Here is a 17,197-nt window from a genome sequence, read left to right as displayed (position 1 = left end):
GGAGCGAGGATAAGCCCGCCTCGGTAACTGTCCTGGCGGAGCGAGGGTAAGCCCGCCTCGGTAACTGTCGTGGCGGAGCGAGGGTAAACCCGCCTCGGTAGCTGTCGTGGCGGAGCGAGGGTAAACCCGCCTCGGTAGCTGTCATGGCGGAGCGAGGATAAACCCGCCTCGGTAACTGTCCTGGCGGAGCGAGGGTAAACCCGCCTCGGTAACTGTCGTGGCGGAGCGAGGGTAAACCCGCCTCGGTAGCTGTCGTGGCGGAGCGAGGGTAAACCCGCCTCGGTAGCTGTCCTGGCGGGCGGCCAGCTCGGGCAGTACCCACTGCTCTTGCGACAACTCCACATCAGACGCTATAAAGACTTTTGTTCCCACTTCCTAACGCTTCCTTCGGCCGCTGAACACAAACACGGGGACAAGGACAGGCTCTTCCACACCTCACCCCGCTGCTGTAGGTCCCACGGGTCACCAGGGGCCTTTTGACACCCCTCAACGCAGCGGAGCTGTTAAAAACGACCTGGTTAAGACTTCCAGTAAGGCGCCCCCGCTCCAGTTCAAGCGCCGGGCTGGAAGATGGAAAGAGTGAACGCTGTTCGTTCGCCCCAAGTCAAAGCATAGAGCTCACACCGGGGTATCGGCCCCGCGGGCTGGGAGGCCTCTGACTCCAGCAGCCAAATGACACCCCAGATTTTTTTAACCAAGGTTATAAACGCCCTTGAACGTCCACTGAGAAAACACAAACTAAGGTGTCTTTATGGTTTTTATTTATAAATACCTCAACAGCACCAATGACATGTGAACACGCTGCGGACCAAGCGGGCATGGCCGGATTTCCACGTGCACCTGGGCATTTTGTCCTTTCGTGTTTGCTTGTAAACAAAGTCATCTCTTCCACACTCAACACCTTTCAGACAATTGATCAAATCTGTATGAATTAAGAGGAAAATGCTCGTTTTAATCTCCTGCCCTGGTTTGGTTTGAAGGTGACTCGCAAGTGTACGGGAGTGCTACAATTTAAAACCAGATGGCTGCGGGGTCCTTTAAAGGGTCTTCTCTTTGCCTATACCTCTGCACACGGGTGTTGAACACAAGGCTTTTGGCCACCTTAAAATCTCCACGTGTCCGGAAGTATATCAGCATTAACATTTTGACCACAAAAACCAGAAAAAAGAAGTGTATTCCTATACACCAGAGTTCTGTACATTAATAAGCGTTTATACAAATATAATCCACCAAATATTGGCTTCTACATACAATTCTGAAATACGGCGATTCGTTTGTATGACCTAACCTCCCACAGCGCTAGCACTAACATCAATATGTCGGGCTGCTTTAATGCCCACAGAGCACGTTTGTTTTACAAGGTGGGTACAGACTTCTCTCGCTGGATACGCAGTTCACTAATGAATAAATTAAGTGGTGAAGTGAAGCTTGAACAGCATCGTCTGTGGCGTAGTAACATCAGCAACGGCCAGTTCCTGGCCATCCACCAGCCCCAATTCTGAAACAGAAAGAACATTTTGAGTACAGTGCATTTTTTTCTTTAAATTAAAAACGAACGCCATTCCCACGAACCGTAAATATGACAAAACAAAGCTGCCAACAGCCCGCCAGCTGAACTAACATTCACCCGAGTCAAGCAGGAAACTACTGAGGGAAGAGGTTAAGGAAATCTTGGTGAAAATATTATTGCCTAATGATGATCTAAATTGCTGTGTAACCTGAAGAATCAAGCTAATGGATATTGCTTAATATTTTGCTGACTATTGTACAAACTAGTTGAAGCAAGGAATGTTGTGGCCCCTTACAAAAGACAATTCCTGACAAACTCACAGAAGCACGAAGATCTATGGCTCCACACAAGGACAGTTCCTGATAAGAACCTGGGGGATGCCTCAAGAACAGACTAAAACCAACCCTACGGTTTCAGCAAGAGCCAAGGAGCAACTGAGTCTGCGCAAGAACACGGGGTTACTAGCGATGGCGAAGAGGAGCCATCAGCCTTCATCTCCACGACCCCCGCAACGACCACCACAAGGAGGCACTGCGCAAGTGCAGTTAGGAGTTTATAAAAATGACCTTTTGGAACTAATTTTAATACGAAGCGGGGATAGGTTACGCATATGTATAAGCGTATTGGGAAACCTTACGTATATGTAACATCTGACCGTATAAATCGGAGACAAGTTGCCGCGTCGGGGCGCGCACCACTTTGGTGGGGCTGCCCCCCGTGCTGCCCAGAGCTGAATAAACGTACCCACTTTACAGCCTCACAGATTGCGGAGTCTGTTTTCCGCACGTCACTACCTGCCCTCGCCAAGACGGCTATGAACCGCCACGGACGGACGTTCCGTTTGCAGCAGCCACCAGCTCGGTTTTGCCCTGCGCTGCCCTCCCTTCCCACGCCAGCCGTTCAAGGCTCAGCCCCGAGCAGCCCGACGAAGGCGGAAGGATAACGGGGCACGTTCTACCGCAGGGGGCAAAATAAAGCTCAACACGCCGCGCTGAGGGATGGAACCGACTGACTTTCTGGTTAGAGCAGGATCTTGAAAATCTGCACGTGACGACCGCGTGATACCTTTTAGTGTCTTGGAAAGATTTGGCCTTGTTCGTTCTTCGATTGAAGCTACCGTCTGGAAAAAAAAAAAAAGCCAAAACATTTCCTTTCCAATTCAGCAAAGTAAATTTAAATAAATTAAGATTATTCAAGATGTATGTTCAGATTACCTGTAGGTAAAGTGTTTTATTTCCCCCATACATAGTCGCTGTGATTGCAGGAGATTTCATTTGCCTATATATAAAGCATTTTTTTGAAAAAAACAAAAACAAAAAACAAACAACAGATAATCAGGTAAAAGCATGTTTACACATTACCTTTTTGAAACACTAAACTACCAAGAAACTATCAAACAACTGGGAATGGTTGCACACTTACAACGAAGCATTATTTGTCAAGTAATCCAAGATCTCCTGCAGTTTGGCTGATGGGGAAATCTCTATGTTTTGGGGAAGCTGGCTGCAGGCTGGACAGTTCTCCTGCAACAAAGCAGAACAAGAATGAACAAGAATGAACGTTACATCAAATATGATTTTTAAAATGCTGCCGATAAGGTCTCGAAATGTGTGTTTGTGGGTTTTTTTTTAAAGCTCTAGAAATAATTAATAAAAAGCTCTAGAAATAATTAATACTGTTGCAAATATTGATAACAAAAGCCAGTTCCTCGTGAAGTCTGTCACTGTTGGACTGGCTCCCAACAGCAGCTGAGTATTTATGTACTGCCAATTTCACCTGACACAAAATTCAATACTACAGGCTTTCCCATCAGTTGTTCTCATAACCTCTTTTTGAGAAGACCTGCTTATGAGTCATCTTAAGATTGTGTATCCTATTTTGTAAACCACATTTCCTGTATTACAGGGGAAAATCTTCAAGACTCACTTCCAAGAGTCAAGTCCTGTTTTCCTCTGCAGGCAGCACAGCAGAAACAGACGAGACACCAGTGTTGCACCACCGACATAGCTGTCTGAAGACCCCCCCTATACCAGACGGTACTTTGCCAAATATTAAGAAACTTTGGCTAAACCAGCAAAAATTAAACATGCCACTACATATACTATGCCATAGTTTGCGGTAAACTGATGGGCAGAAGGAAAGGTTTCAGCCCCAGGACATCAAAATAAAACACCTGTTGATCCGGAGGTGAACAGTCCTGCTACTCTGCAGGGACAGACTGCCACTGTCACTGCCGTTAGACCCCAAAACCACAGAAGTTTAAAAAGCCAATAAATTCCTACATGCTAAAAACAATGCTCTGGAGAAGCAGCAGACCGGTAACGTTGTGGTTTCTGTTTTAAAGCTCCAGAATTATTATTATTCAGCGCTAGGGGACAAGAGATTCGATATCGGGTTTCAGAAACACACACAAAGCGCGTAAGTTCAATGAAAATTTAAATTCAATAAGGCAACAACCCTGCGAGCCTTTAGTGGCACTAACCTTTCTTTCGGCTTCAAAGGTGTAGGTGTACAGTCCATCGGCGTCGTTGAACACCAAGTAGTTGTTGAGAGGAATGTACGCGCTGTAACGACAAACACGTCCGTGTTAATACATGTCATTACGTTGGAAATCATCTATGTTATCGATAAGAAATTAAATACCTTGTGGCTATTTTAAAAACTTCAGTGGCGCAAACAGCTGGAATAAGAAAAAAAAACACAATTTCTTCACTTTCTAGCTCTATCTCAGGACATATAGACATTAGTGCACACAGTTGTACTGAAGAAGCGACCAAAAAAACCCCCAATTTTTAAAGAGAAAAGTAAACATCTGAAGGTAGCTGGTAGTTCTGTGCCTTAACACCACAGATTCAGCACTAATCTGAGACTATGTTAAGATTATATACCGTGTTTTCCAATTCCCACCCCCCTTCCCTGGGCTCAAATGCTTTTGCTCACTCCCACGTCACACATGAGCCTAAAATTCATAGTGTCACGTGCAGCTTCTCTATGGCAGACAGAAATGAGACTATAAGAATAAATCAGACCCACTTAAAAATAACTATTATCCTCCCCGAGGTCTCAATTCCAAACTGTTGCCTTACAAAACCCTAGTCTGTAAAGCAGAGGTAAAATGAGGTCTTTCAGCATACCTGCAATTACTGCATTTGTAGAAGCTACTGCTGGAATAATTCGTTTAACCACCCCTGTAAAAACAAAACATACGGCTTTGTCTTTCCAACAAACTGTACTGACAAGACAACTTCTAGCCAGAATAACTACAGAAGGGTGTACCCAAAGGTGCTTCAAACTTTCCGGGAATTTCTGTAACAACAAGGTCCAATGGCACACTGCTCCAGTGCTCTGGCATTTTTTTTACTTTAGGAACGGATCAAGCATGTTGATTAAAAGCAGGTATCAACCAAAGAGAACTAGTGAACAAATTCTGAAAACAAGTATCCTGTATTTAGCACTGAAAATTAATTTAAAAATCAGTTCTATTCCTGTTTAACTGGAGAAATGCATAAAGGAAAGATATTTGGGGTTGGCACTCCTTCTGCAAGAACAGGCTTGCCAAACTGTATTGGCACCTTCACCCAGCTCTTCTCACCGAGCCCATCCAGTCCGACAGCACAGAACACGCACCGACCTAACACAAGATTTCCTGTGCACACGAGTTCGTACACCGGGAACAGCCTTTTTTCAGGCCTGCCAAAAAGACAGCGAATTCCCAAGCAGTCTGAAGTTCCTCTGGCTTCTCGTTACTAAAACCTTTATCTTCGCCTTCATTCTGCTGCGTACTTTATAAGGAAGCCGTCTGCCAATGCTGAAAACTGCGCAGCCATTTGCAGGTACGTAATTACGTTTCATAACTGGAGTTCACATTTACCTGTACCAAAAAAAAGGCCACTAGAGAAGCCAGGATGAAGGGCTGCAACAAAAGACTCTCTGCAATGCACTAGGTGCAATCTGAGGCAGATACACAAGGAATCAGTTTGCCCTTTTTTTGATAGAAAGGCAGACGCCGAGGTTCAAGCGGGGCATTTCAAGCCCTGCATTCCAAATGCATTCTCAGAACCACAAGTCAACAAACAGATACAGGTTACCATAAATTCTGGAGATTCTGTACAGATTCCCCATTTCTTTTCTATGCGGTTAGTGTTTAAAATGCTGATGAAATGAGCGGCAGCACTCTGCACTTCCAAGTTAAGAGGCACACGCAGCAGTACAGAACAGATGCTATAGCCTTAACCAGCCTCAAGTGGCACAAAGCGTTGCTGTTGCTAAAAGAGGCAACCGCGTCCTTTTGTTCCTGCTCTTTGACCCAGCAAAAGTGGTCACGGCGTCACGTAAATCTGGAGCTGCTCCAGGTTTAAAAATAAAACGGCGAAAAGAATGTTCAGTTTTGTCCCAGAGAAGTTCCTCTGATTCATCCTGAATGCCTAAACATCTGATTCATCATAAAAATATTTGTGCTGGCACAGGAAACGAGCTGCTTGTTTCTCTTTTAAGATGTTAAGGGAGAGAAGGACTATTTCTTTCTCAGCAGAGCTGCCAGTTGCATCATAAAAAATACAAAGAATGCCAATTGCAGTCACAAACAGCGCCATGCCTTACCCTTACCTTGGGTGAGTCGGTATGTAACACCTTTAATATTAAATTGAGATGCTCTTTCTAAAGACTTCTGGTAAATCCACTGTATATGTTCGGGGTCATCTCCATCCAGTGCAACACCCTCTACAGCAAAGTTAAGGATTTACAGGTAAGTTACAGTTATAAGAGTCCTTCAGAAATACAGCATTCTTTTTGTCTAAAAATCCCTTTGTTTTAATTTGGGTTAAAACGAATACCCCATTAAGCTATATAAAATATATATATATATACACACACTACCTTAACCTCACAGATTTACAGAGCTGATACAGGTTACATTCTGAGTCAGGAAAAACATTGTGCAGTATGAGAAACACATGAACAAATACAGTACTGGAGGGCGAGGCCAAGAAGAGAAAAATCCACCACCAGCTCAGAGGAGGCTTAGATTCAACACGGCAATGAGCCACAGAAGGTGAAAAGGTCGGATGGTTTTAATAAAGGCAGCTGTCTACCTGACTCCAAACAAACCCGTTAAAAGGAGAAATGCCACTTTAGCACCACTGCAATATGCTCATCACCTCCAAAAGGTTGCTCCTTTGGCCACTGCAGTATCCGAACGTACTCGATACAGTGCTCTGGTAGCCTGGGCATAGATGCAATAGTGCACATGGGAAAATTGACCTGGTGTGGGCAGGGAGAGAAGACCAGAAGAAAGCATGTCATATATCATGTACAGTCCTCGGAAAAGAAACAGGCGGATCAGAGGAATATAAAAAAAGGAAGTATCACTGGTTGCAGTTACCTGTGGTGGATAAAGCTCAAGCGTGCATTCAACACATGCTGTCATACCGGGAATAATCACACGAACGTTTCCTTTAAAACCTTCTGTCCCTCCATCTATTAAAGGTATGATGGAACTTGGATCCAGTACACCATCTTCGTAATGTAAAAATGACATCTAACGAACAAACGTGGGGGGGAGGCGTGTTGGTTTTTGTTTGCTTTGTTTGGTTTTGGGTTTTTTAAACAAGTTGCAGGAAGAAAAAACAAACCCTAAAAATCTTATTCTTAATGGTACACCACAAGATTGAACGCTTAATATACAGGTTATTTTAAGGGCATGTCATATATAAAACACTAGTTATTTGTCAGTGAGCAGGGCTTCATCTACCACCTTCACCCTCCACCTCCTCCTCCCCCTGAATTCCTTATAGTATACCAGAAAAAAACGGTTGGTTGGTTTGAAGGAGTTGAGGGTTTGACTCTTGGTTTGTGGTTTTGGGGTTTTTTCGTAAATAGTGGTAAATACTCCAGATCATTATTTTATAAACAAATTCACAATGATAACACTACCCAGTTCAATGACCAGCTTTCTACCACTTTGTAGCAGCGGGGCTCCAAAAGATGACATTTACAAGTTGCAGCACGGTAAGTGCTGGCTGGCTAATGAATAAAGAACTTTCACAACGGGAGCATCCAGAGAGGCTGCGGAACTCCCCTCCTTAGGATTTTTGAAAGCTGACTGCACAAACAACTAACTTTGGAATCACCCCTGCAGGGCACTGCACCAATGTTGGCTAACACTCCTCGAGAAAAAGGCAGGTAAGAGAGCATGCATCTTACCCTGTTCACAGAAAGAAAAAATAGAAATAGATACAGCAAACTGGGAGTTTCAACAGCCCTCATTTCATTTTAGTGACACATTCTACCCAAATCCATTCCGTTTTAGTTATCTATACTCAAGCAATAGCCAGGCTTTAAAAAGACTGAAGACTTTACCAGCATGCCATTTATCCATCTTCTTGCAATTATAGAGTCCAGCCCACAAACAATAATATGAAACTCTAGGGGGAAAAAAAGGTTATTTAAAGTCTATACTAATGCATACTTCTTAAGACAAGTAAAGTATTCTGTCCGTAATAGCCCAGAGAACTGGCTGTAGTTTCACTGCCTCCCCTAGATTACCCACATGACGGATGCATTTAAGTTTTGTCTATTTGTTACTTCTAGTTCCAGTATACCGTAGAAGACCAAAATAATTAGCAGTCTAACTACCACGAAAAGCAGCAACAACTGCAATGGTCCCCTAAAGCACCAGTGGGCGTTTGGCAGGCAAACAAATACCACTTACGTCGGTAGAAGCTTTCATCCATGTCCTGAATCTTTTTAAAATATCTGAACGTAAGCCCAGTAAAGGAATGTATTTATCAAGTAGTTTACTCTTTTCTATTTGCTAGCCTAAAGCCAAAACTTTATATGATTCTCTTGTTTAAAAAACCTAAGTGATTGAAAGATTAAGAATTCCCACAGCTGAAGCTGTAGCATCTGACAAAACAAGAGACACAACGTAAGTCACACACAGGAGAAAACTCAGCAGGCAAACTATTTAGGAAGCTCAAAACACGTGCTCTCACAAAGCCCTATGTCAGTAAGCGATGCTCTATGTTTATAAACTAATGTCTCTACCAGTAAGTACTCAAAACATTCTGGTGAATAAACTTGTAATTCTCATCTCAGTGAAAATTGTAACACTGCATTTGAATAGAAACACTCCGTGGAAACATAAAAAATAGTTTTGTAAAGCTGAGCCTTCTGTCCCCATGCATATTTCCCATATGCTAATGCCACTGAGAAAGAATTCTCAATCACCATCTGAATGAATCTGTTCTTTATTGGATGAAAAAGAGAGGGTGGCAGCAAAATACTTTAGATAGTCTTCCCACCTACAGAGTTTCATAGGTTTTTTGAAGCCTTCAGGGCTGCTACTCCTCTATAAAAGGATACGCTACGACAGCGCAGTCGGGAATGCGGCTGTTGAGGAATTCTGCTGCAACTTCTGCTTTTGGTCGCCCAACATCCTTCGGTCTGGGGAAAAACCCAAGCAATTCCAAATGCATTATTTTAGTAGATTCCATCTTTCCCGACTCTGCACGTTGCAATACCGAACTAAGCGACTAATGGTTACTGTGGGACAACTTATTGACGTGGGTAATATTGAGGCACCGGCTATGGGAGCCCCAGAGTGATCTAAGTATGTCCCCATAACTACAGTTATCAGCACCAAAAAAAAAAATCCAACAATTTTTCATTTTGCTTGGAAAAAAAGGGTACCGTGAAAACATCTCAATCTGTGTGCACTGTTCTTTGGTGTCACCTTTTCCATTAGCTGTATCTGAATGGTAAGGAATGCGTGTTAGTTTTCTTCACGCTTAGACACCACAGATCTCAAAACAAGAAGGAATCACACGCAACATTTAGCTCATTATGAGTACTACTGTGATGTGAGAGTTCAGCAATCTTTAATGACATCTTGTTCAACCAAAATAATCACCATCTTCACATATTTTGTTTAGGTACATTGAAAAAAACGAAAGCCAAATCGTAAAAATACCACTTACCGAAACAGAAACTGTCGGTTAAGATTAGAAACATCTATAGTATCCATGTCAATAACATGGATCTGCCTAAAGCCAGACAGGGCCTGTGAAAAGAGATAGTCAAATTCATTTAATAGGAAATGAAACGCTTACAGTGCTTCAGAATGCATTCCACGTGCCAAACAAGCAACCTTGGGAGGAACAAACATATTTGCACCTCATTCCCTGTGCAGAGAGGTACAGGGTTGTTGTTCATTAAAAGAACATTCTTTTTTGGGTGGCTAATGCTAGTATTTAGACAGAATTAGTAACATTTCAGTGGTCAAAAGACAAAGTTCTACTGAAGGCAATATTGCTTTAGCCTACCTAGTCAGAACATGGGGACGCTACCGGTAGGCTGATCTGTAAGGGAATGTGCAGTACTCACACACAGCCGGAGTAAATCTATTCCCTCACAACTGGAGCAAATTATTCCCTCACAACTGGAGCAAATCAAAAGCGTTCATTGGGGGAAAACCGCAGAATTTGAAGACATACCATTAGAACTCCCTTGCTTGGCAGGAATAGAAAAACAAAGTTTAATGCCTCTAAAATTTTAATGTTTTGAACATTGACCATTTTCCCAGTTGGCATAAGTGAGTCTGGCACACTCACCCTCAAATCACAGCTCAGAACAAGCCAGCATTCCTCGCTGCATTCAACGCACAACAGAACATGAACACAAAGAGCCACCTCGCTATCTAAGAACACGCCGAACCTCTGACAGAAGTTCTGCCTGATCTCTGTTTGCATGCAGCCCCTCACTAGATTTGGCAAATAACTTTAACATAAAACTGCCTTAAAACCATATTGCAGGTCTGATCTGATAAAGTAACATCTGTCATGCACTAAGAAACAATGTGAATTCTGGTCAAAGGGAAATAAATGCTGTAAAACACTGGTTTTAGAGAAAGGAAATGTGTTGTGACGTTCTAAAATGACCCTAAAAAAAGATTTGAGTCCCGTCCCCTCCCTTTTTTCCTTTAAGCCTCTTCAAACTTCTCATTTTACATTTTACGAATAAACAGAGCCATCCTGTGCGTAATACTATTTAAAATGCCGTATCCGGAAACTGATTAAACAAATGAACAACAGGACTAAAGTTTTTCAGAATAGAAGTTAAAAAGCAGCAAGAATTTCTGCATGTCACATTGGCTACCCCTGGTGATGAACAACCATTTTGTTTCACTGATAAATGTTCAGCCTTCGTTCAATATTACCAAGCAGACTGGGAAAGGCTGCTAAGGAGAAGAGCGAGCCTGGGACATCAGGAACATACAGACTGGATTCTTTACTGAATGCATATTCGTTGTCCCAAAGACATGAATAAATGTGAACAGAATCTAGACCTACTTCTGAGCTTATCTTTCTGAAAATGATAAAAATTAATCATGGTGACTTTAAACCTTTGTGAAGAGGGGAACTGAGTGCACACAACAGGCTTAAGAAGTCCCTTATCCCACACAACCCCCCCCCCTCTCAACAAGCTGTCAACAGACTGAATTTGTTCTGTCCCAATATCTGCAAGACAGATGCAGCTCTGAGGGAGTGTTCAGGCTCTGCAGACAACTTCTGATTTACTGATCTTGAGGAACTAGAAAAACCTGAGAGCCACTACTCAGGAAGGCCAAACAGATCCACGGACGGGAAGGTCACCGCAGACACAGCAAGTCTGGCTCTACTAATTTCACTATGAAAGAACATAACTAATTCCAGCAGTTCTAACCTCACTTCGGATTCATCCAAAGATGTAAATTAAACTGAAATTAAATTCAAGTCTGGCTGTTAATACTAAAGTTTGTACTAGATACTTAATGGCAGTTTGAAGTTGCTTTTCATCTGAAAAGATACATTTTGGCCACTGTATTCCAAACCCTTCCTTGTACCATTAGCAGCGTGATTTGGTCCTAGTCTACTCCATTTCCCCAGACCTGGTAACTCGGGAAAATTACCAACGTTAGACCATTATCTAAGGCTGCAAGTGAACTTTTGTCTACATTTCATAAAGAGCACCATGTGGTCCCTCGTGACAAGCTTTGAGATAGCTAAATAAATAACATGCAACATATTAGACCGTCACCTTTCAAGCTTATCAACAAAGCACATTCTTCAAGTTTATTCTCTGTATCATCATTTTATACATTTTGATTAAAACTTAGAAATTTAGTAGCTATATACAATCAAACAAGACAAATTAGCAAAGTCAAAAAGATAATTTCCTCAAGGAAAAAAAAAGAAGATTCTAAGAAGCAAAGGGTGAAAACTGAGTATTTACCAGGTTTTTCAGGAGTTCGCATCCCAATCCTCCTGCTCCAATAACTAGTACTTTACATGTGCTTAACAAAAACTCAAGAGCCTGTGGAAAAAACAAAACCAAAAATTAATGCACTGAATAGGAAAAAGTATCATTTCTCTTTTGCTTCATAACCCTTATAAATGTGTTACATAAATCTTCAGAGCCTCATAAGTTTCACATAAAACAACTTAGAGCAGTAAAACAGTTTGGGCTTGCAGCAGTAATTACATAGTGGACTTTAATCAGTTGTTGAGTTCATGCAGTTCCTACATCCCAGCTTACAGAAAAGCAAGACCTTTGTTGACATCAGTATTCTCTTTATATTAATTTTGACTGTAAAAAAGCAAGGTCCACCTTTACTATTTTGGTTTAAGCAGATAATTGACTGTGAAAAAAGCAAGGTCCGCCTTTATTATTATTTGGTTTAAGCAGATAACTTTTTCATCCTCCAAATATTTTACTGATATATAACATAAATCTAAACAGACAGACAACAGTGCTGCTCAAAAAGAATAGAAATTTTTAACTATGTAACTGCTTTCTGTGAGCTGTTCTACTAGTCTCCAGCCTCAAACTAGTAAATAACAGAACAGTGCATTAAAAATAACGGTAAAATACAGTCAACAGGAAGCTCTGAAACAAAATGGACTAAAAAGGAAAGCAGAAGAAATAATTAAAACAGTTTAAAATTCCTTTTCTGTACATCCTTCCCAATTCTCCAAGTACTCATGTTAACCTTAACTCCTTAAGCACAAGAAATTCCTTACTGTATCCAACTACTTAAAAACAGAGATGAATGCTGCTATTTTTCATGCGGAACTCAAAGACAGAGCATAATTCCTATGTTGTTATGTATTTATAGATCTGATCACAGCGAGCTTGTAGGTGCCAGTACCATTTAGAAATACAAGCTTATAAAAAGAATACAATATGTTCCTCTAGAAACACACTGTTCAATTGATTAAAACACAAGCTTTTCATCCAGCTCTAGTATTCACGCACTGCTGGTGGTCAGTTAACAAAACTGTTTACATTAGCTTGCAACACACGCTACGGATTTTGTATTTAAAGTAAGTGTTTCTCACTTGAGTGCCTGGCTCGAAATCGGGATGTGTGAATGGTCCAGATCGCTCGAGGAACTTCTTTACATGGTTCCAGCGACCTTCCCAGTCTCCAGAGTCCCCACACCCACCATCAACAGCCATTCTGCACAGAACACAGTAAATTCAGCTGCAAAATCACAGACAAAAAGCCACACCTCCAAAATGGTTTTTTTTTCTTTGCATATCTTAAAAATACCTAAATTATCGACCATTCATACAAATGCATCTGCATATTCTTTATGTATGCAAGTTATGTGCACGACCACTTGCACGAGTGGGTTTTATTTGTGGAACTAGAAAGCAACAATGCAGAGAGGGGGGAAAACCCCAGGCATTTCAACAAACCCCACCGACGTAGCTGTTACTAGTAAAAGTTGACCTGAACTGAAAAAGGGTCTAGCCTTCTCCTTTTGTTTCCATCATATTTTAAAAGGACACAGAGAAAGAGGTTTCCCTTTGGATTTAGGGGGTGATGGGTTTTTTCATCAAAGTTCTGTATCCTTTCTTTGACAGACTTTTTAAGTTCATAAATCACATTCAGAACTATCAGTATGTGCCTGCAGTTGCGAGGCACTGAATAAATAACAGCAACGGGCGCCAACACTGTCGCCTCTGAATCTTCACAGCAGTTTGTTAAAACAAGTGTTAAAAAAAATAGGAATCTTGAATGCTCTTCACCCTCACTCAGTACTGCGTAATTTAGAACACCCCCATTTTTCAGTCATCTCCTGAGCCTGTCAGCGGTAGCAATCTGACTTGAAAAAGGAATGTTTGCAGTTATCTTCTTTTAAATCTTCAAGACACAATTTTACATCCAATACTCCACTACCCTTTTTCCGCTTTGGCAGGTCACTTTTAGTAGTACATAACTATAAATTTATTTTAGTAGCACATAACTACGATTTTATTTTAGTAGCACCTAACTATAATTTTATTTTAGTAGTGCATAACTATAAATTTATCTTAGTAGTACACAACTATAAATTTATCTTAGTAGTACATAACTATAAATCTAAACTGTTAACTTAGTGGAATAGTTCAAAATCAGCGCTCTCAAGTAATTCTCTAACATAAGGCCATCACCTATGCAGAACAAGCCCTCCCTCAACAGAGCACACTTCCCTTTGTACAGAGGAGCTCCACTCAATGTAGATGAACAATTCTGTTCCACATAAATACAAAACTAAGCTCGTTATGAAAGAGCTTTGCCAATCCCAAGTATGAAAGGTTGTGTCGTCATTGATAAGGAGTGTTATTTGCTTCCTCCAGGGAAGCAGCATGAAGAACGCTCAGATCGGTAACTGCTGTTGGGTAACGTTTAGACTTTGTTATTACTTCCTGGTGACTCGTCTCACAATAAAAGGAAAACGTAGTGAAAACATCTAGACAGCGAATGCCTGAATTCAGAAGATGGACAACAGAGTACGTCCACAGCAATTTTAACTTACAGGCAATAATTTTGCAAAAGGCTTGCAGTAACAGGGAAAAACCTCACTAAACTGCAGGAATAAATACATCATAATTTGCCTATATTCTGTTTGCAAACTGAACTTATTCCTGGTTAACTCTTGACTTTAGGGAAGTTACTTACTGTATTAGCAGTTAGATAAGATCCATAAAATTTATTTGAATTCATAAGGACCTTCTGACCTCTGACTCACACTTCTGTACCTCCCCCAGTTTTTGCAATAATGTGAAAATACACATTATTTCACATAATGGGAAACAGTGTGAATAAATACAACATTCCCTCTGCTGAACCCTGGGCTCATCTACTGTACACCAGCTTGGAGGATGGGCATTAAGCACCGACTTAGGCAAATAAAATGGTTCAATAAATATCACAATGATTGTTTCTACGGATTACATTATAATCTTTAACTTTTCAGGAAACAAGTGCAGCAACTATGCTTGGTGACATCAAGAACATTTTTTTAAATGCTTTTATACAGTCCATATAGACAGCTACTAGGCAGCAGTACTTTTCTGGTTAGATGTGTATTTTCCTTTATAAGTGATAAACCAGCAAGATCTAGTTTCACTTTTGCGATTATACTACAGTTTGTGTTTTTACAGGGTTGGACACTGTGGAGATCTGAAAAATGTCAATAACTCAACCTGAGATTTTATGTTTAACTTCAGAAATGGGTTTTTTGAGTGTTTATTTCTGTGTTGTTACAGCATTATCAGGTATCTGTATTATTAGAGTTTAATAAAATTCTCATTTATTTCATTGAATTACTTTGACTTTTAATTTTGTTTAAAATATCAGAGCACCACAGTCCTCATGTTGGTTCAGGCCCAGACTTCTTCCTGCCACCTTCACATCTCCAAAGCTCCATGCTTTTGAGGGACTCAGCATGCACCCCCCAACCCAACATGCCCACGGATTTTTGTGACCCTCACCCCGACACACACATGCACTGCCTGCAAATCCACTGCTCAGGCAGGCAAGTCTGCTTTGTGATCTTTAGGATGAGGGACACAAGCAGATGGAAGGGAATAGTTAGGGGATGGAAGCAGATGAGGTTAAAGATTTCTGAGCATTAGTTTTCAAGGCCATTAAGACAGATGCATAGAATTTAGGGGTTTAATAAGCACAGGCAACTACGCTGTAGCCTGAATTTTTAATTTTCAGCCAAAATTTAGTCACCTGCTTCTAGCCTAGAGGCCCTTCCCCAGGTCGCTGCCCGGCAATGCAGCTTTTCCCACTCCTGTCACAAAGCTCGCCAGCACACCAGCCTCTACTCATGCCAAGCTCCAAGCCCGCAATTCCCATCCCCGCTCCGGGTGAGCCCCTTGGTCCTCTCCCCAGGAGATTCCTCGTCCCCAGTCCTTGCTGTTCAAGCACCCTTTTCGCCTTCCCCCCCTCCTCGCACTGACCCACCTAACACCTTTCCTCCGGCTCCCTCCTCCCGCCCCGGCCCTGGACCTTTCTCCGCCTGCCGGGCCCTACCAGCGCCCCTCCAGCGGGCCCCGCAGCCCTGCGCTACCCCGCAGCCTCCTCCCAGCCCACCCTTCTCCTGCGGGGCTGCGGCTCGCCCTCACCTACCAGCCGCCCCTCAGCAAGCGCTGCCTGCCCCTGCCCCTGCCCCGGGCCGGGAGCCCGCTCGCCCGCAGCCCCGCACTAACCCATCCGCCAGCAGCTCCTCTAGCCTCCTTCTTTTCTTCTCCCTAAAAGAGAGAGAATAAAAGAAGGGTCAGTATCGCGCTACAGAGACCGGGGAGGAGGGAGAGGGGACCCCGGGGCCCACCCGTCCCCGGGAAGCGGGGGGAAAGGGCGGCCGAGCACACACATACAGGGCACTTACGGTTCCTCACCATCCGCCATATTTCCCTCTGCTTCCCACACTGCCCCGCGGCGCCTCTATGGGCGGCGCTTTGCCAGAGCGCCGCCACGCTTGGAGGTCTATAGAGTAGGGAAGCGGGGGGGGGGGGGGGGGGGGGTGTAGAGCGCCCGCCAGGCGAGCCTCCAGGGGCTGTATCTCCATGGCAACAAGGCGGGGACACACCCCCCACCCCCCCAGGACCCCCATCGCTCCCACCGAGCGCTAAAGCAGGGACCGGGGGGGTCAAAGCCTCCTTGCGGAAGAGAGCTTCCGTGTGCCGAGGCCCGGCAGCGCGGGGCAGCCCCCCCTGGGGCCCGGCGCCGCCTCCCGCCAGGCCCCGGGCAGCCGAGGGCCCTCCCCGGCAGCCTCGGCGGGCATCCTCGGGGACAAAGCGTGGGGCGATCACGGCCCTTTAAAGCCCGCGGGATGGAAAGAGGCGAAAGGTGGAGGTGGGATTAGCCTGAGGGTGGTCGCTGCCCGCCGGCCGGGTGGCTCCTCCACCTGTGCTGTGTTTGGGTTTGGTCTCATCGGGCCTCCCCGGGCAGAGGCCGGCCTGGCCGTGCCCACGGGCTGTCCGCGGACCACGCATAAAACAGCTTCTTTACACGGAGGAGCCTTTGCTCTCCAAAACGAACACGAGGAGCGGCGTCTGAGCGCAGGGCGGGAAGCAGACAAGGGCCTGCCAGGGTTGCACTTCGGGCCTCAGGCTCCTAAACGTTAGGGATCCAAATCTTTGGCAGGTCGAGCTGGGAGAAGCGGCTGCCAACCTCTGGTATGGCGGTCACGCTTGGCTTACTGCGGGCCTCCATTTTGAGGAGGACTTTGTTACCCAGCATGGCAGCACAGCGAGCCCAGGGCGTTGTGCGATGCGCTTGTGAACACCAGATGATAAGTGAAACCCCCGAAAGTGAACCCCCTGTTCCCACAGGGACCGCTGGCATTCGAGCCACAGTGGCTGCTGGCAA

The 17,197-nt window shown here is 43.8% G+C and overlaps 1 protein-coding gene across 6 annotated transcripts; it reads right to left on the bottom strand.

The window, feature by feature from the left end:
- Window positions 1-739: 739 nt before the first annotated feature.
- On the bottom strand, window positions 740-16,261 carry UBA3 (ubiquitin like modifier activating enzyme 3). 6 transcript variants are annotated; one of them, XM_086469657.1, is made up of 18 exons: window positions 16,215-16,261; window positions 16,036-16,077; window positions 12,886-13,006; window positions 11,780-11,860; window positions 9,487-9,569; window positions 8,873-8,953; window positions 8,220-8,263; window positions 7,868-7,932; window positions 6,891-7,046; window positions 6,667-6,769; window positions 6,116-6,229; window positions 4,645-4,698; window positions 4,154-4,190; window positions 3,993-4,074; window positions 2,933-3,033; window positions 2,725-2,788; window positions 2,576-2,660; window positions 740-1,498 (listed from the first exon to the last, which is right to left on the bottom strand). In XM_086469657.1, the coding sequence occupies exons 1-18, from the start codon at window positions 16,232-16,234 to the stop codon at window positions 1,410-1,412; spliced, it is 1,422 nt and encodes a 473-aa protein (XP_086325783.1). In that variant the 5' UTR covers window positions 16,235-16,261; the 3' UTR covers window positions 740-1,409. The 6 variants fall into 6 exon arrangements, with proteins under 6 accessions (XP_086325783.1, XP_086325778.1, XP_086325779.1 ...); XM_086469652.1 differs by having other exon boundaries at window positions 2,576-2,630; window positions 16,215-16,234; XM_086469653.1 differs by lacking the exon at window positions 16,036-16,077 and having other exon boundaries at window positions 2,576-2,630; window positions 16,215-16,245.
- Window positions 16,262-17,197: the final 936 nt, after the last annotated feature.

Source organism: Leptosomus discolor, chromosome 9 (assembly GCF_034619465.1).
Source record: "Leptosomus discolor isolate bLepDis1 chromosome 9, bLepDis1.hap2, whole genome shotgun sequence".
Taxonomy (NCBI): domain Eukaryota; kingdom Metazoa; phylum Chordata; class Aves; order Leptosomiformes; family Leptosomidae; genus Leptosomus; species Leptosomus discolor.
The sequence above is the reverse complement of the archived record's forward strand: the minus strand, read 5'-3'. Positions and strand labels throughout refer to the sequence as shown.

Excerpts from the sequence above, each read along its gene's own strand:
- UBA3 (XM_086469657.1), bottom strand. The coding sequence starts at position 16,234 with ATGGCGGATGGTGAGGAACC. Across the intron at positions 16,078-16,214 it reads ATGGCGGATGGTGAGGAACC|GGAGAAGAAAAGAAGGAGGC; the intron begins GTAAGTGCCCTG and ends TCTCTCTTTTAG. Across the intron at positions 6,770-6,890 it reads TTGAGCTTTATCCACCACAG|GTCAATTTTCCCATGTGCAC; the intron begins GTAACTGCAACC and ends TGCCCACACCAG.